Below are 21243 nucleotides of genomic sequence, written 5' to 3' on the forward strand. Positions count from 1 at the left end.
CATACAGTATATAAAATTATACACGTGCATACAACAGTGTATGTACACTAGATATAAATAATTATTAATGAATTATTAAAATACTAGCTTTCTGCACCCGTCTTTGCCTGCGTGGTTTACGCAATGTTCCGTTTTATCTGGTTAAATATATTTAATTTCATTCATTGTCAGTAATAACACAGCATTCCACTGTTGAAAAAATTTTCAATTACGAACAAACAAAAAATATCTTCTCGCTTGAATATATTATATTAGCATCAAAATATAGATTAATATAAGTTGACTCTAAATACATAAGGTGAAAGATAAATATCGGCAATACGTTCTTGAATTTGCGTCAGAATTTACACTTAGTATTTGTTTACGGTTTTTTGTGCACAGAAGCAAGTCATTGAAAAGCAAAATTTTATTGCCATAATAGCCTTTTGTATTTATTATTTATGCATATGTTTCGTTATAAGCTTGAGTGATTTATCTACATATACTATACATATACACTTATATATATTAAAAGTAAGACGTTTCAAGGTAGTCCTGTTCGTACACTTTACACTTATAAATAATATATACTTATAAATATTTGTCATGTGCGGTGATCGAACCCGTGACCGCAAACGGCAACAGACAATGACCAATGCGCCAATGCCCCGACATACATATTATATATTTTCATTACACATTACGACACTTACTTAGTACGACATTTTAGTGTAATTGGGTATAATTATTTGCATGCAAACGGAAAAAAATTGATTTCAATTACATCAACCAGTAATACAATGTATAATGTATGTGGACGAAAAAATATTCACGTTACTACGCATCATTAGATATAGCTCAAAAATACTTGTTAGTTCGAAATCAAATTTAAATGGGGCCACATGACAAGCACCTCATCGAAATCGGTCTAGCCAGTAAAAAGTTCTTAGGTAACACACATAAAAAAATACCGTCGAATTGAGAACCTCCTCCTTTTTTTTAAGTCGGTTGAAAATGTGGTTAAAAGAGTTTATCGTATCGATAACAGCGAGCTTAGGCAACGATGCATTTTCCTGAAGATTGTCCTAGGCGACACAGTGTCTGTCTGACACTGTCTAAATCGTCTGCAATAGACGGACTAAGGCCAATGACTGATGTATGTTTTTATTAACAAACTAGCTGTGCCCGCGACTTCGTTCGCGTGAAATTTAACAAAAAGTTATTGTTCAGTTCACAGAGTTATAAAATAAATAAATTCGTAAATTAAAAGTAGCCTAAGTTACTCCTTATTACATATTAAAAACAACTATTAGCCTCGCCAACATAATCAAATTTAAATTATTTATATCCAAAAAGGGATTGATGAGGATGTTTTTGAAATTTCATAGATGCTCGCTGCTTTAAAATTGTCTTGATACTACTTATTATTATATTCATTTAATTATGTTTATCGACCTAAATTACTTATATTGCGTGATTTTTATAATGTGAAGCTAGCTTATAGCATGGTTATTAAAATAATAACAACAACATTCAAATATGCATCGTTAGATTACACGTTGTTACAGAATGTGTTGAAGATATAAAGGTTCACTGCTCGTTCCCCGTAGGTGATCATCATATCAGCTCACGGACGCCCACTACTGAGCATAAGCCTCCCCTAATGCTTTCCACGAAGATCGGTTCTGCGCAGCACGCATCCAGCGGCTTCCCGCGACCCTGACCAGATCGTCGGTCCATCTCGTGGGGGGCCTGCCAACGCTGCGGTGCCCGGTACACGGTCGCCACTCGAGAACCTTTCCGCCAAATCGGCCATCTGTTCTTCGAGCTATATGGCCTGCCCATTGCCATTTCAACTGTGTGATCCTTCGAGCAATGTCGGTGACCCTGGTTCTCCTACAGATATCCTCATTTCTGACTCTATCACGTAGGGAAATACCGAGCATTGCCCTCTGCATCGCCCGCTGAGCGACTTTGAGCCTTATGAGCCCCATATTTAGCGACCACGTTTCGGATCCGTATGTCATCACTGGCAACACAGACTAATTGAAGACTTTCGTCTTCAGATACTGCGGGATATTGGATGCGAAGATTTTCCGCAGTTTCCCGAACGCTGACCATCCGAGTTGGATTCGGCGAGAGATCTCGTTCTCGAAGTTGGACTTACCTAGCTGTATTGACTGTCCTAGATATATGTATTGGTCAACAACTTCGAGAACAGTGTTCCCAATGCGAATTGGAGCGGGTGCGACATGGACGTTCGACATAATTTTCGTCTTGTCCATGTTCAGCTTAAGACCCACTCTTTGGGAGACACTGTTGAGATACTCGAGGATTGTGCTCAGGTCTTCTAAGGTCTCAGCCATAAGGACGACGTCATCGGCAAAACGGAGGTGGGTAAGGTACTCGCCATTGATGTTGATGCCGAATCCTTTCCAGTCCAGAAGCTTGAAAGCGTCCTCCAACGTAGCGGTAAACAGCTTCGGGGATATAACACCCCCTTGCTTCACGCCTCGCTGAAGTGGTATTGCCTTCGAGCTCTGGTCCTGTAATCGGACTGACCCCGGGAGTTCCCTTGCCCGTATCAAAATTGCCCCACTCTCAACTCATTACCGCATTGTCTGCCCAGCTTCGCGTTGAAGTCCCCCATCACAACAGTGTAGTGGCATTTCGAGCTATGTATGGCTGTAGAGATTTCCTCATACATAGCTTCCACTTCGTCATCTGGATGTGTCGAGGTCGGTGCGTAAACCTGAATGACCTTCAGCGAATACAGCTTGGATATTCTGAGTATAAGGTACGTCACCCTGCTCGACACGCTCCTGACGATGTTGATGTAGTTGACGAGAGACTTGCGGAAGAGGAACCCGACACCAACCTGGGACTGTTGGTCGCCCTCCCGGTAGTACAGCAGGTTGCCAGACTTGAGGGTCATCGAGTCCTCTCTCTCTCTTTGGACTTCAGATAACCCTGTAATATCCCAGCGCAACCTGCTGAGAGCTCCTTCTAGCTCAATGAGCTTCGCATCGGTCCGCAACGTCCTAGCTTTATATGTTGCCAGGGCCAAGTGTCGTCGTTGGGTGTGGTGGTCTGGCTTCAACCGACGATAATGGCTCCCTGCCCCGCCGTTACCGTGGCCGCTACCGTAGCCAGGACTAGCGGGGCCGCCGGCGACTGGGGGACAATTTTTTAACGTGATAATATGTAGCCTATATGTTGACCCAACTTCTTAATAATATTCGTGCCAAATTTGAAGTAAATCCATGAAGTACTTTTTGAGTTTATTCCGGAAATTCATACAGACAACAGAAAAACCGACAAACAGACAAAAATTCTAAAACTGTATTTTTGGCTTCAGTATCGATTGTAGATCACACCCCAAGTATTCTTTTAAAAAAATTATTCAATGTACAGTTTTGACATGTATAGATACTAATTATACTAATTATGTAAAAAAGTGCGTGCGTACAAAGTACATATGTCAGAGGTGAAACTTCTTGGGCAAACTAATTTTTAAGTCTCGTTTATATTTATACAAATCTAAAGCTTTAGATTTCCGTTCCAGCGCCATCGACAAAAACGTTGCCGTTTCATCATAACGTTGCCGTTTCATAAAAATTTTACCCTCGCTTAAAGAAGTTTCATTTCAAAAACCCGTGAGGTATAAGTATATTAATTAAGTATTTTAAAATTAAGTGGAATTAATTTTAAAATCTGAACGAGATCTGGCTTGGACATCAATATTTCTTTAATAATAAATTAATAATCTAAGCTATTTTTATTCATGTGTATTATTTTTATTTCAAATATTAGTCAATAATTTGTTCTTTTTTATATAAACGACTACTTTATATAAATAAAATGATAGATTCTGCTACTGTAAGCATAATAGAAAAACTAGACGATAAATTTCAATGAAGTCTTCTAAGATTTATATCTTAGACATTTTTCTCTTGCCTACTGAATACTTTCATTGAATACAATGATTTTGTGTTAAGAAACTACGACTTTTATATATATTATTCTTCACTACGTGTTGAGTTATGTTTAATGTTCTTTCTCTCCACATACGTAATAATAATTTAAATAAAAAACGCCAACGAAATCGCCAGCGTTAGTTGATTTAATGTAGAGTTTTGGAAAAATGATGCTGTGTTCTATATATGCAAAACGTATGTATCTATTTTTTGTATATCCACAGTTTATATTCAGTTTGAAGTGTACTTTTCATTACTAAAATGTATCGCAATGAATCAGTTCGTATGTGATTAGATGTAAATACGAAATTAGCTAGAGTAAGGTAATAACACTGTATCAACACAAAACAATCAAAAAGGCAAATATCTAAAGAAATCATTATAATTTTACGAATCTTATAAATTTATAAAAAAATTTACACCTTCCAAAAAAACAATAACATATCATTCCTTTCAATGCCCATACCAATACATCAGCGTCAGCGTCATTTTTAAGAATTTTATTTTTTCAAATTATAACCAATTTATTCGTCTTGGTGTATATGTAGAGTTACAACATAATATTTAGTTAGTAGTAGATGTTTGCTGCAATCAATTCACTTTGTCGACTACAATATATCCTTCCATTACCCATTAAAATTGCGTTAGCAGTCACTTCTTCTACCAATTCTTGACTATGCTGATACTTGCTTTCTCGAACTTAAGGAGGAGCAATTAAATAAACTTGAGCGTCTCCGAAATCTTTGTACACGGTTCATATTTGGTCTTCGCAAATATGACAATGTTTCCAATTTCCGCAATCAACTCAAGTGGCTCCCAATCCGCTTCCACAGGAATAGTAACATTCTCTTACTATTTTATCGCGTGTTGTTTCGTCCTGATTCACCTTCTTACCTCAAGGAACGCTTCAAGTTTCTCTGCGATACCTATGATCGTTCCCTTCGATCTGACACCAATTTAATCCTTAAATCTCCGTTTCATACTTCTTCCTATTACTCTAATTCCTTCTCTGCTAAAGTTGTCTAATTTTGGCACTCTCTCCCTCGTCCTATTAGACAAGCTCAATCTCTCTTTTCCTTCAAAAAAATACCTTAAACTATATTATTTGTCACTAAACACGTCATGATCGCCTATATCGTCTTTGTATGATATAATATATATTTATTATGTATTTAAATATGTATGTATTTTATAGATGTAATAATTATGTATGTTTTTTATCATATATTATCTATATGTACTTTATTTAAATATTCTAACGCACACACCAATTATTTGCTTACTTCCTAACTGCAGTTTCTGTTTTGTGTCCTATACCCAAAGGTTGTCTGGGAGAGATCGCTCTTTCAGCGATAAGACCGCCTTTGTACATCCTTAATTTTATGTTATTTTTTTTTGTTGTTTCTTTTAATGGTGTACAATAAAGAGTTATTATTATTTGTCCATTTACAATGTTCTAGTACATTGTTAATTATTTAATACGTGCTGGCGTTGTTCCCTCTCATGGAGACGCTCATCCTCCTGACGGGCGAGGCCAGCGGGCGCGCGGCGGCGGGGTGGCGCGCGCGCGCCGGCCGCGGCGGCAGGCGGGAGTCCGTGCTGGCGCGCGCGCGGAACTCGTCCGTGTCCTCCGACTGACCGGACGAGGATGTGGACTCGCTGCGCTCGATGCCGACTTCTTCCTCTGATTCTACTTCTGTTAACCGACGACCTGAAAAGAAGAATTATCATAATTTAGATCTTCTTAAATTATTGTTATGAGTTTGAAGAGCTGATACTCTTCAAATTGCTTTTACGATTTTTACCCAACAGTTTAGAATTGCTGCTAGGAAATTCGCTTTCACGTAAAGAAAAGTGTGTCTGTGTCAGATTCGACGCGCGACCGAAGTTTACTGCTTAAGAATGATTGGCGTGATATTTAAAAATTAAAATGTTCTTTTAAAATAAATCGATTTAAGTATAATGAAGTGAAACAATAAAACTCTTAAATCATAATCATTAATATTATTATTTAATATTCGTTTCAGACTATCGGTATAGTAAATGCACTGTTATTCCTATATGTTAGACAAACAGCTAAAAGCGCTGTAAAATAACATAATATTTTTTATCATACTACGGACTTTATATTCGTTTTTCAGGAGTATTAAAGTGCAGACTCCGTAACCCCGCATAGAAACTAGTCCATCCGTTCGAAGCTACGACGGTACAGTCAGCATTGGTGTTAAACATGAAACATGACATTTTTTTCAGTCAGCGGTTAATAAAAAATGGACCACACGAATATTTGCAAAATAAAAATAGAAATCGTTCAAGTTAACGATATAAACTCAAATAACAATAACTAACTTCGATCAAATAGTTAAAATTGCTCGTGTACGTATACCTATATTTGTAGAAGATAACAAGGACGATATTAACATGATGTGACATATTATATGTACCTATTATTAGATTGTCGTCTGATGGATGTCTTCGCATAATTTGAATATGAAAGGCCGAGCGAGGGTCTTGACTTGCACAGGCGAAGCGCGGGTATGTTATATCCAGAAAAACTTTATTATTATATAATCAAACTCAATTTGTGTCCTTCTTCATACATTCATCGAGTACTCCGGTATTAATTTACTGGTAACGTGAATACAAACAAATGAGATTTCCGCTCTAAGTAGATGAGAGCATAAATAGAGATTATAATTTTTAACACTTTTTACGGAAAAATACTGAAAACTGCAACTACAACTCTATTTTTAAATCCAAAGTGGATTAACTATTTAATTTTAAAGAAACCTATAACCAAAAATACGCGTGGAATGAAAAAAATAATAACAAGAATCTTCGTGCAATAATACTAAAAAGCCCTCCGGGTGTAAAATGTACAATGTTCCAATTCTTCTGGATCTCGTGCAATGCCGCTGTATATTATAGATTCTTATTTAATTTAAAATTAACAACGACCACTGGCTCTAAATTTCTGATGCCTTTTGTTAAACATCATACATTCATCATACATCTTATATATATCCTACAGGCGATTTATTAAGTAACACTGCAGAATTTTTTGCGAATAATTCGCACCGGTATAAGATAGCATAAGTGTATAATAATTATCACTTTACAAAATTATAATAAACGTATTTATACGTGAGATGATTTTAATTTAAACAAAAAATTTACCGACCATCAATCATGTTGACGTTGTTTCAAAATTAAAGCCGCCATATATAAAATTTTAATAATTATTTAATTTACAAAAACGAAAGCAATAATAAATGTTTTAGTTGTTGATGTCGGTAGAGCAAGCATTATCTATAAAATGATATATTATTTATGTGGAGTAATTGTGAGGTTTTTCTTCAAAGGGAGGCAATCATCTTAACTTTAACCTTAATAATGTACGTGAAGGGTTATCTCTATTGTTTTTTTTATCTCTCCTTTTCAAAAAATGCCACAAGAGATAACTTTTAGTGTGTTATTAATGTAATACGCAACTTTGGAATTTAAATTATTATACTAATGTATTCACAAAGCAATTTTTTTAATATAATTTTTTATATAATAGGTAAAATAGAACAAAAAATCATCAATTTAGGTGCTATGCTTATGGAACGTACGAAAAAATAAAAATAAAATATATTTATCTCGCTAATAGAAGTCAGATAGAAGCTAAATCGCTAATAGAAGTTTTAATCTATATATTAATACGTGAAGCAAAAATTTTGTACCCCTTTTTACGTAAATTGCACGGACGGAGGAGTATGAAATTTCGTACAATTATAGTTTTTATAGAGAAGGAGTGCAGATTGCTAATATTTTTTTTTTAATTATTCACAAAAATTTATTTAAACAATAAAAAAAGAACATCAAACATACTACCACGTATTTGACACACACACGCATATATCATACTCTTGAGTTGATTGTCAGTTGTAGTCAAATTGAAAAATTTAAAAAAAGGTTCTTTATTTTTTTTCTTTATTCAAAGGTTCTTTATTCTTATTCAAACAAACACGTCAGTCAACGCAAATGAGCATTACTTCCTCGTCAGACTTATTTCTCGGACATCAGTGTGAACACTGTCATTTTGTGAATAACAGCGTGCTTCTGTTGCTCCATAGAAAGTAAATTTTTAAAAATAATATTTTGTGTATTTATTTGAAATAGTGGTCGCCTCATCAATCAACTTGTATGCGAGCCCCCTTTAATTTTTAATTTTATCTTGTTTTTAGTATTTGTTGTTATAGCGGCAACAGAAATACATAATTTGTGAAAATTTCAACTGTCTCGCTATCGCGATTCTTGAGATACAGCCTGGTGACAGACAGACGGACGGACGGACGGACGGACGGACGGACAGATGGATGGATGGACAGACAGCGAAGTCTTAGAGTAGTAGGGTCCCGTTTTTACCCTTTGGGTACGGATCCCTAAAAATATTTGCAGCGACAAGAACTTCTATAATATCCTAAGTGATCTCTCATTCATAGCAAATGTTGCCTCTTTAATATACTTTCGAAACAGCTTCTGGCGTCTACTCTCAACAATTACTCACAACGCTCGTCAAAATTTTTTCCTCGAGTAATGATAAATAGCTTTCAGCCTTGTATAATAGGATTACCACTAAATAAATGTGTTTGTTACTATATTTAAATTACGACAGAAAATACTAAGTAGCTGTTTTTAATGTTCACATAATATTGTTTAAATACATTTATCAAAACGTGAAAATAGCGCAAAAGTTTGTGAGATTGATTAATTTATCAGATAAATACCTATATGCGTTTATATCTAATAAATTTTTGCTGTGTGGTTACGGCAGTAAAGAATGTAGCCAGCCCCTCTTTCCCGTGACTGACGTTAGAGGCGATTAAGGGACTACCACCTTCCGCTACACCTTGGAACTTAAAAAGCCGACTGATGGCGGGATAACCATACAACTGCTGGATTTGAAATACACAGGCCCAAGACGGGCAGCAGTGCTTTCGGTGCAACAAAGCCAGCCCTGCGGTCACCAACCCGCCTGCCCAGCGTGGTGACGGGCAACACACATGAGTTCACGCCATTTTTGGCGCAAACTTGTGGAGGCCTATGTCCTGCAGTATACTGCGATAGGCTGAAGTGATACACGTGTTTAATGTGTGTTTGTTTGGTATTGTATAATGATGACGATATAAGGATTGGTATGTTGATAGGTGGGTTCGGGAAATGTGCGAGTGAGAACACAAGGTTCAGCTATTACTAAATATATAACTTACAAAAGGTCGCATTCACATTCGTGATGGTCTCCGAGGCTGAGTCGGAGACAGCGCGGGACAAGGGCCGGCCCAGGGCGGTTGGGTGCACGTCCGTGTCGACGCGTCCGCGTGACCATTTGCTACCCACTCGCCAGAATCGACGCGCGTCTCGAAACACACTCCAAACCTGGAAATTTAGTAATTTTTGTCAATTTCTCGATTTTTTACCTATTTACAATACCTACTATTCATTCAGCCTGTACGTGTTATACTTTTTTGTTATAAAAAAAATGAAACACAAAAATGAAGAAGAAAGACGAAAGAAAACGGGACACAAATGGAGAAGTTATGACGCAGAATTTTTCCGTTCACGTAGGTTTTCTCAAAATGTTTTCTTTCATCGGGGAGTAAGAGTTCGGGGAGTATTAGTTACACTCTAACCCTTGTGGATATTTCAGTTCCAACATTATGACAAAGTAAATAAATAAGGAGAAATTTACCTCAATTTCAAAAGGACATAAATATTCAGCATTATTTATCGATATATAACGACAAAACATGTAGATTATTATTAATCCTATTTAGATATTGTTTCTTCTACAATACATACCGACCCAAACAACAAACCCAAACAAGACAGCATCATACATATAAATAAAACATCAATAGACACACAATAGACGTCATAATTTCCGAGAGATAAGCGCGTTCGATATGAAGTGTACCAACTAAAGACGATTAAAAGAAGATTTCAGCGTTACGATTTCAGAAACAAGATTTTAAAGCTTCGGTTTTGAAGTTATGAGGGTAATATCTTTTCAAAGCTCTCGTCACTATAAATATCGTTTCATACGTATATAAATTATTATATTATATTCTCTGGGCGTCAAACTGTTTTCGTATAAATTCCGAGTTTATCGACTACCAGAGCTTCCGCCCGGTGGCGGTACAATCCACATTAATGTTCATCTTCCCGTATCTTTAAAACATACGATTTAAATCAAATATTGTCTCGATACAATGGTTTCCATGATGCAATTACTTTTACACATTAGTATTCATATAAATATTTTAGATTATAAGCTCATAAAATGCTTTTTAAATTGAAATATTTTGACAAAATGTCGTAGTAATTTTTATATAATGGAGATATATGTTTTCGTGCTTTTTATTTTAGATCTACTAAAAATCTATCTTTTTGTAGCACATTGCACTAAATGTCTTTTGCCATTACGTCAATTTTTGATAAAGCATCGTATATTACGTTGCTTTTTATTCCGATTATTTTGTACAAATGAAATTTTTCTGATATTTATGGTTGAAACTTGTTATCTATATAAATAATAATTGTTTGCATGCAAACGAAAAAAACCGACTTCAATTATACAACGTAGGTAGACGAAAAATTAGTCAAGTAAATACGCATTATCAAAGATTACTCCAAAAGTTGTTATCAGATCTCGATGGAATGAAACATGATAAACATCGGCTTTCGATTAAATTAAAAATTATTAAAATCGGTACACCCAGTAAAAAGTTAGGTGGATTTTCGAGTTTCCCTCGATTTCTCTGGAATTCCGTCATCAGATCTTGGTTTTCTTATCATGGTACCACACCAGGGATATCTCCTTCCCAACAAAAAAAGAATTATCAAAATCGATTCATAAACGACGAAGTTATCCCCGCACAAACATTAATATACATATACATATATATATACACCGTCGAATTGAGTAACCTCCTCCTTTTTGAAGTCGGTTAAAAATGAATGTTGCTAAGCGCATAACTCGAGAATTGTTCGAGCTATTCGGCTAATTTATTTTTATATGTTCCTTAAGTTCCATTATTTTCATTTTAGGTTTAATAGTAAAAAAAAATTTTTTTTAGTATTAAATTTTGACAGAACGCAGTCTGTCCGGGTAACAAGTTACGGAAATAAATGTCGCCTATGACACTTAGATATAATGTAAATTTCCAATAAAGAAAAGAAAATTGGAAACCGGTTCTGAAGTTCCAGAGATAAACACTAACCCAAAAAACCTTTAGACAAAGTAACAGACTTTGTGATTTTATAACATTAATAGGTTACTAAAAGAAAATAGGCTTACTAAAAATAATTAACATTCAATTTCAGTCGCTATGAGAATCTTTTATAACACTGAGATGTTATTAAATTTCACCTAAAACAATAATATTTCGTAGCCTCCTTAACGTACTTATTAATAACCTTTCTGCCGTGAAGATGTACTTTGTATTAACTGAAACGTGTAGCTTTAATCATATTGTATTAGAAATTTATTTCAGATTCAGTCCGGTTTTTACATAACCACAATTTGGTTTTTAACTATATGTTTTCAAATTAAATCTTAAAAATTAGGTATATATTTCAAATAATATAAAAATAAAAAAAAACTTACTTGATCTATGCTTTCCCTGACCGATATTTCGTGAAAGCATACGCAGCCAATTTCCTTGCTTCTACGTTGCCCTTCGTCTGTGCTCACCATTCGATCACCAACTTGGTCAGTTTTGTTACCAACCAGTACCACTGGAGTTTCTAATATGCTATCCTGCAAATATTAAATTAAAAAGTATTATAAATAGATTACATGTAATATTTATGTTTGCGAGTTACTTACATGTAAATGTATTTATAACTAACATTTATAATTTAATTATTTTAGACAAGTAACTTTGAAGTATGATATTATATTTATGCCGCCGTAATTTTATTAACATGCTATGGATGTGTTATCTACCTCCTCTACCTATTCTACCCCCTTTCCCAGGGAATCTGTAAATTCTAAGAATAAAAAAATATGCGTTTTAGATAGTGTAGACTCCAATCGTGACAAGTTTCACTAACATTAATTTACTAGTTTAGTCGTGATGCATGACTGAGATGCAGGCATAAAAAAAATTACAATTTTGGTTTCAATACCAATCACTTACAGAATGCTTTACAAATACTTTTCTTTTCGTTTGCAGACTTGGACCTGCTATAATATTGATGTAGACAGTATAGATTTGTTTCAACTCTTTAGATGTTTGTAACCAAACCAAATTTGTTGTCCTAAACCTTTTTAACCGACATCTAAAAAGGAGGAGGTTACTCAATTCGACCGTATATATATATATACCGACCGTATATGTATATATATATATATATATATATATATATATATATAATTTGTTTTCGGAGATAACTTCGTCGTTTATAAAAATCGAGGGAAATCTTTGAAAATCCGCATAACTTTTTACTGGGTGCACCGATTTTGATGATTTTTAATTTAATCGAAAACCGATGTTTATCGTGTGGTCACATTTAAATTTCAACGAGATCTGATTACAAATTTTGGACTAATCTTTGATAATGCGTATTTACTTGACGATTTAATAATTGAAGTCGGTCTCTTATTGTTTTCCAGCAAACACAAGTATTGAGTTACAGTGAAAATAATTCAAAGAATTTAGCAATAATAAATTTACATTTTTAATTTTTTTCACCTAACAGGTAAAAAAGTAAGGGTTGAAATTCACACCGCAAATCTCTAGCCTCTGTAGAAGTAATTGGAATTTTACTGAAAAGGTTCCAATACCATTCATAATATTAAACATTAAGTAGAAAAATAAATTTCATATATCATTCTTCTAGTCTATACAAATAAATAAAATTTGAGTGTCTGTTTGTAATATTGTAATAACCACTTTTACTAAATGCATATGGATGTATACACGGTACATATACCAAATTAACATTTTTTACAATTTTTGTCTTTCTTTCTGTCTGTTTGTTCCAGCTAATCTCTGAAACGGCTGGGCCGATTTTGACGGGATGTATTAAAGAGTAACTAAGGCTACTTATATTTTAGAAATTTATTTATTTTATAACTCTTCGAACTTAATAACTTTTTTGTAAATACCACGCGGACAAAGTCGCGGGCACACCTAGTATATATTAAAAACATATAAATCTCATATATAACATTTCTTTAACCACATATTAGTATTTTGCCAAGTTCGGTTTATATTATGATTATATGTATATTCTAAATTAGATTTTTTTTATTAAGGTTGCCATCCTGCAAAAAGCATTGCATTTAAACAACAAAAAAAAAATCGGTATGTACGTAGCGGATGTAGGGGGTACGGGGGGGGAGCAACAATTATGTTATGACATGTTTTTGGAAATATTTTTTTTATTTTAAACACATGGATCGTAAAAAATCTATATCCACATGTATGTACGGTTTTGATTGATCGATTGAGATGTTTTTTCATGCCTCAACATTACAGAAGATCAAAGCTCCTTTAATTTCTGTCTGTAACCATTCCTTTTTTGGTATGTTAAAAGAAGTTTTTCACCCATTATACGTGAGTGTCACGTCTGACGCATCTTATACATAAAATTCTCGTGACACAATGTTAGTTACCATACTCCTCCGAAACGGCTAGACCGATTTTTATGAAATTTTGTGTGCATATCGGGTAGGTCTGAGAATCGGTCAACATCTATTTTTCATACCTAGGGATATGAGGGATTAAGGGGGTTTGATATATGGCAAAACAACGTTTGCGAGATCAGCTAGTATATTTTGTATTGTGTTGGTCGTAGACTTTTTGCCGACCAAGTCATATAAAAAAAAAGTGCTAACCTTCGCTGACGACGAAAGCCTACGCCGTCTTTTATTGTAGTTGATAAGAAATTTTAAACGGTGGCATTCGTCAAACGAACACTTGTCGGTTACGGAATACATTAATATAAAAGCTTCCGCCCATCTAATATTACTTTCTAAATTGGCATATTTACTTTCCTGGAAGAAACAAAATATATATTTATACTTATAGCCTGAAAAGGCGCCTGTGAGATGAAATCTAATCAAAGTTCAAATGTTTTAATCTTCAAGCTTGATTCTTGTTGGTTTTTTTATTGATGAGGATTTATCAAAGGTATGTATTATTGCTTCGTTAAAAAGAAAATGTAATTTTTACTTACGTGGGGTTCTCCTGCCGAATCTAATATTTCAAAATAGACAGTTTCATTATCTATTACTGTTTGATAGGTATAAATTTTTTCTAAATCCGGATCGTATTCGCCAATAAAACGTTTCGTGATGAATCTTACAACCAATGCTAAAAAATCAACTCAACTAGATTTATTATGAACTGTTCGCACAAAAAAAGTGCTTAGTAATACCACAAGCTTTGTATCAAGCAATGGCTCTCATTGGATGAGTACCCAGTGACGAGGGTTTTAAAAACATTACAAAAACAGAAATTTTCGTTACCAACATCTGTATGAAATAGCCTGCGGGGATCGAACCCGCGACTGCCAGCGCATTAGCCAGCTCCTCTGACTACTGAGTCTACGAATATGAAAATTAATAACACATTGAAATACACAGAAATCTGTCTTAGTTATTTTATTTACTATTACTATCGAAATGTAATAATACATATAATACATTGATTGATATTGCTACGGTAGCCATGAAATACAAAATAGTCAAAATATTCTCGTAATGTTAGAAATGGCATGCAAGTAATGTTTACAGAGTCCTATTCAAACCATTTTGTAAAGTAAAAATAGCTAGCTTAATCCTTTATGTTGAATTATGACTATTTTTTTTCAACCTAGCCAATGCAGATTAAGCAGAAATTAGCTTTTCGTGAACCCTTTTTTGAGGATAGATGCCTACCTATATGGATAGTTGCCTCACCATGAAAATAGTGAGTAGGATAGATGCCCTTTAAACCGTGTAAACGAAAAACCAAAAACCAAATGTTAGGTTAGGCTACTCCTAAAACATCGATTGTCTCCAAGAAACATGGGCCATAGCAATGAAAAAAATTTTGTGTTTTTTTATATCTTTTAATTGTTATAATTAGAATATAATTTTTATATCACACAGATTACTATATATATATATATATATATATATATATATAAATTTAATTAAATTTTACAAGCATTTATTCAACAAAAGTATAAATTCTTAATTGTTGATCTAAAATATTCATATCAAGTGTCAACATGCACATTGCATTTGCAATGCAGGTTTTCTATAGTCCAAGAACATACTCGAGCTCGCATTTCTTCCTTTCTTTTATATTTTCGTGGCATAGTTCTGCTAGAATCAGTAAAACATCCAAACATAAACATACCTAAATATATAAAAAATATAAGAGACACAAAAAAAATTATACATATAAACTTACTCTGTATATGGTGAATGAAGGGATAGATGCCCCTAAGGGCACTTCAAAAAATCAGGGCAACTATCCTTTGTGATTGGGATAGATGCCCACGTATTTTTTAAATAAATTATAAACAAAATAACATCTATTTACAACTATATGCAGACTCAACGACTCAGTATATACTGGGTCATTGAGTCGGCATATGACGTATAAAAAATATAACGGAATTTATTACTATTTATAAAATTATACAACTTTAAACACTAACCTTTAAAACTTTGACGTGTTTGTAAATTTCGCCACGGAGAAAATTACACACACGATCCAAACGTGTCCTTGCCACACGAATATCTATGGGTATCTGAGGTACGGGGTGTCTTCGACTCCTACTTATGCGATTATTTTTTATTTGTGAGTTCGGGATGTTAGGTTTTTAGAACATGAGGCATCTATCCCACTGCGGCATCTCTCCCGGTTTTACCATAACATATGTTAGTTATGTGCCCTCCCTAATAGGCACACCCCGTCCTAGAGTACCAAGTCCAGATCGCTTCAGCCTGTAATATCCCACTCCTGGGCATAGGTCTCTTTCCCCATGCAGGCGACCAACGGCTTAACGTGCTCTCCGAGGCACAGCGGAAAGACCCACAAGGACTGCACAAACACCCAGACCACGGAAAACACCTGTATGGCCAATACAAATGTTTGTCATGTGCGGGGATCGAACCCGCAACCGCCAGCGTAACAGGCACAATCCATGGCTGTGACCGTTGCGCCACAGGCTGCTACTTAATAATGAGGCCAGGGAGGAGGGGATTTTGTCGAGAAAATTCGCCATCTCTACGACATTTTTATGCGTTTGATGTCTCTTACTATAGGATCTCGCCGTCTGCGAGAGATCTGAGATCCACAGGAGAAGTAACGAAGAGTATAACTCTTTTCGCTGTTAGGTATTTTTGTCGAAGTGGAGAGTGGAGTGTCAGTGCGCTAGTTGCGCTGAATTCGTGGGAGGACCAAATAGCTCTCGTCACATCACACACCCACCTCCATGACTATCGATAAGTGCGCAAATACATCGTAGGAGCGATTTTGCCGACCTTCAAAGCTTGAAAGAATTAAATAGGTAATGACTGATAACGACTTTTTTATGGCTAGAGGAACAGGAATTCGGAACGACTACAAATGCGCAAGCAAAAGTTCTAGTGTGTAAAAAATTTACGTTGTTTTCGTAATTTATGTCATTCTTTTCCAATTACATTACAGTGGCTGACTGAAAAGTTCGGTTTGCACACAGATGGCGCTACTATCAAATCTATATGATTTTTAGTTAACCCTAACCTTCAAATTATAATAATATTTAATTCTTTCAAGCTTTGAAGGCCGGCAAAATCACTTCATCGATGTATTTGCGCAATTATTGATCCTCATGGCGTGTGATATGACGAGCGCTATTTGGTCCTCCCACGAATACAGCGCGGCCAGCGCACTGACAGGGAAAAGCACATTTTCGTTACTCTAGCAAAGGATACTGCTCTGGTCGTCCAGCTCTAGCATCCCATCATCATTACTTCAGCTTATCGCAGTCCTCCGTAGGCCTCCACGCTGGGCAGGCGGGTTCGTGACCTCTAGCATCCACTTCCACAATAATACCCAAGGGCAAAAAGAGTTATACTCTTCGTTACTTCTCCTGTGGATCTCAGACTCTATTAGACGGCGAGTTCCCCTAGTAAGGGACATCAAACGCACAAAAATGTCGTAGAGATGGCGAATATTCTCGACACAATCCCCTATATTTCCCTGGCCTCATTATTAAGTAGCAGCTTGTACTTGGTACTCTAGGACTAGGTGTGCCTATTGGGGAAGTCACATAACTAACATATTATTCTATTTATTAAGAAGTTATAAGAGGTATAAAGAAGGTATAAGGTATTTTTTAATTTTTTTTAATTTTAGTGATATATCCACAGGCTTATTATGCCCGTGCTTTTGTTATTCCATATATATAAGTATATCTTTTTTTTTACATGCATCGGTACAATCACCGCAACTTTAGAATCCTAGAAGCCTTAATAACTAGTCTTAAAATTTCTAAAACTCAAAAAAAAAAAGGTATAAGGTATTAGAAACGTTATTTGTTTACTTTGTTTTGTTCATTACCAATTGAGACTATAAATTTATAATTTTAACAATAATTCCTCAATTTGAACTTTTTTATTTAAAGTATTTGTTACTAATTGTTATTTGTAAGTTAAATATTTTTCTTATTTCCGATTTTTTCTTTACAAAATGGTTTGATACATATCGGTATCGAATACCTAAAATCTGGAATATAAGGAATTTTGTAAACCTAAACCTTTTCATCTACGTCATCTGACATTTAAAGAAATATTGTATAATTTATTTTATGTAAGGGTAATCAAGAGGGAATTCCTCTCTGATTGAATTCGCAGCGAATTAAGTTCATTTTTCGCATTCTTCAAATTACCATTGGTGTTTTATGGAGACATTTGTTTTTATAAATTCTTGAAAATAAATGTTATACTTCAAAAAACAAAAGTCAATCACATTAGGCACGTTACATATGTATCTAAATTCTATATAATGAAAGTTTATTTTACCTGATTTCCCAACACCAGACTGCCCTAATACTAAAACTTTGAAAGATTTAGCCTTTGGATAAAGAACAAGCTTAGCCAATGAAGACTTTGGAGAAAGTGTGGTTGCTGTCATCGTTACTATATTCCATCTAAAAATGTATAAATTATTACTTTACTACAAAAACATTCTTAACAATGAACGATCAAAACCATTTAGTTTTGTTAAAGTACAATAAAAACAGAACGGAACAGTAAAATTCTTAATCGACATTGTATTTATTCATCGTATTAAAATCTATTATTAGGAACTACTCAATTCTTTATTATCGAACTCTCGCTAAAGAAAACAACTTTACATTTATATATAGAACAAATTATGTGAATGTATTGTATGAACTTTTATATAAATATTTCGGTCAACCTAATTGATTAAAAACAGACAAGTTCTATTTAAACACGTAACTACTTAAAAATACAAGAGTCGTGCCTTAAAAAATGAAAATTGCTTTTTGGCGAAGAACAAACGAACGAAACCAAAAACAAGATTCTTTAGACATTTTCAGCTAAATTTTAATGCGCTTCTCTGAATTGCTAACTACAAAAAAAAAAAATTACGCGGTAAAATATAATCATACACATTTTTGCCCGTTTTCGTTGTAATAATGAATTATTAAAATATGGTCTTGGTAATCAGAAGTCAGAAGTGTAGTTTGAATGTAAATATAATCATATACGTAGGGTGCTTTTGCTTTCGATTCATATTTCATTGACTTTTTTCGATGATAGTATGTAGTATTTACAATATAATAATTACGTACCCATAATTTGTGTTAGTAAGCTAAAGATAAGCTTGGAGTACTGCATCTGATTTTAATAAAATAGCTTCATATCTAATACCGACACAATTTAAATCGATTATAACATCGTCACCAAAATAGATTAATTTCAAGTTAAGATTAGAACTAAAAATTACTGTTTATTTACATGTCTAAACTCATATACAAATCCAAAATAATTGTGTACTCAATATTTCATTATAAATAAATTTTGTGCTGGGTGCATGTTGTATTTTTCAGAATTATAGTTTGTCGTTCCTAACCAGAATACTTGTTAGAGTTTATAAAACCTCGATATGTAGTTTAATTACAAGTTTTATGTTTGTATCTAGCGCGGTAAACGATCGAAAAAAAGCGCGAGCACGCCGCGAGAGACGCCGGTAGCTACTGCGGTCTGTGGCTACGCTACGCTCGTAAAGGGCCTCGTATACACGAAATATGAAAAGGTTTTTCTTGATGCGAAGAAACTTACGATTAAATTTTACTTATAGATAATCAATATTTTTACTACACATAACATCGATGTTATTAGATCTCAATCTCGTAATATATTTTTATTTAGGTTTACAATGAGTGTTCAACTATTAATGTTTAAAGAGTTAGATTCTAAAAAAAAAGTAAATAAGCAATATAGAATAAAACTAACTAAAGGATTTATCCTTCTTACACGTAGATATAGCTTGTTAGTTTTTAGCCTTACCCGCGTTAAATTTTAACACTTACCAGATTGGTTGACATTTATGGTTACTGCTACGGTCTAATGAGTCGTAGCGTACTGTTTTATACGTCTATAACCCACGTAAATAAACTGGCTACATAACGGAAGAATTTTTTTTCTAAAATCCGCCGTTCGCTGATAACGCTAAGCTGATATTTGTCTTGTGTTTCAATTTAAATTTCGAGATCGATCGAGATCTGATCACTATTTTTTGAGTAATCTTTGATAACGCGTATTTACTTGGCAATTTTTTGAAAGCCAGAAGTCGGATAGTTATCCCGCCATCGGTCCGCTTTATAAGTTCCAAGGTGGTAATGAAATTGTATTATCCCTTAGTTGCCTCTTACGACACCCACGGAAAGAGAGAGAGGAGGAGGGTTAAATATATTAGTAGTAGATAATAAAAAAATTATGTGGTGTCATGGGACACCAGGTAGGAACGAAGTTCCTTCGGATAGTATAGAAGCAACACAATTTGAAAAAAAATTGTTGAATTTTATATATATTTTCTAGTTCTTGATTTTTTTTTAATTTTATTGATTGGTTTTTAATTAAGTACATAAAAGTATTTAAAAAATAACAAAGACCGTAAAATAAAATAAATCAAACAAAATAATAATAATAATAATAATTCAAACTATTAAGTGAAATAAAAAACATTTGTCTATTTATTTTTGTCGAAATTATAAAATTACATAAATAATTTAAAAAAAAGTTTACTAGTAATATTTTAGTTTTACAGACGTCATATTATACAGTCGTGTGACTGATATTACGTCACTTCTGCTATATATTTTTCTTACGGTTTTAGTATCACATTCTTTTCAGTTCGCTCGCCCAGCCAAATGTCAAGCCTGCCATAAGGAACTTCGTTCCAATAACAAAAAGTAATTTCAACAATATTATTATAAAAATTACCAAAAAAAAAATCTAATTATGTATGTATATTTTGTTTACAACTCAAGTTACATATTTATAGTTCCAACAGCGCGAAGTATATTTAACTATTATCGCTTTCCGAGTCTTACCGTATGGTGGGTTAACAATGGTAGCAATGGCAATTGATAAATTTATTAGCGTCACTTGGGTATAAATAAGATTCAAATTGCAACACTAATTCGTTCACATGTTATCTCTCGATATATGATTTACGATTTTCTCAAAACCCAAAAGTCTTGAAGTAAAATTATATAGCAATTTTTTAAAAGCTAAATAGAAAAACAAACAGGCAAAGTTACCTTCGTATTAATAAAATGAGTGTAGAGTTATCCCTACTGTGCACGATGTTGGGAGCGAAACACATGTCAATGCCCAAATATATTAACTATTGTTGCTTGATAAATCGTACTATACTGTATATATATGTACATGTAAGGTAGACCCTTTCATAGCTCGTAATAGGTGGGGAGTCATAAAGCTCCCAAATGAGGTGCCACGATGACCGGGCGTGGCACGTGTGTGCCAATTTATCAGGTGTTGCTCTCTCACGATTTATAATCATTGATAACAATAACGCAGTACTTTGATGCCTATCTAAAACATAATCATCAGCGATTGTGTAAAGCTTACAGTAAAATTCATAATTATCATATCGCTCAGATTAAATCATGCTATTGGTCGCACAGTGGTCGAAATTCGACGATAATTAATTTAAATTATAAGTATGAACATTTTTTTATGTAAGTGATATATTCACGGGCT

The 21243-nt window shown here is 34.2% G+C and overlaps 1 protein-coding gene across 1 annotated transcript; it reads right to left on the reverse strand.

Annotated features, from left to right (window-relative positions):
* Window positions 1-5431: 5431 nt before the first annotated feature.
* LOC123670154 (ras-related and estrogen-regulated growth inhibitor) lies at window positions 5432-18124 on the reverse strand. The gene is made up of 6 exons (XM_045603663.1): window positions 18010-18124; window positions 14187-14323; window positions 13846-14004; window positions 11608-11760; window positions 9212-9377; window positions 5432-5667 (listed from the first exon to the last, which is right to left on the reverse strand). The coding sequence occupies exons 1-6, from the start codon at window positions 18119-18121 to the stop codon at window positions 5432-5434; spliced, it is 963 nt and encodes a 320-aa protein (XP_045459619.1). The 5' UTR covers window positions 18122-18124.
* Between the last annotated feature and the right edge of the window lie 3119 nt (window positions 18125-21243).

The sequence above is a fragment of the Melitaea cinxia genome, chromosome 4 (genome assembly GCF_905220565.1).
Source record: "Melitaea cinxia chromosome 4, ilMelCinx1.1, whole genome shotgun sequence".
NCBI classification, from domain to species: Eukaryota; Metazoa; Arthropoda; class Insecta; order Lepidoptera; family Nymphalidae; genus Melitaea; species Melitaea cinxia.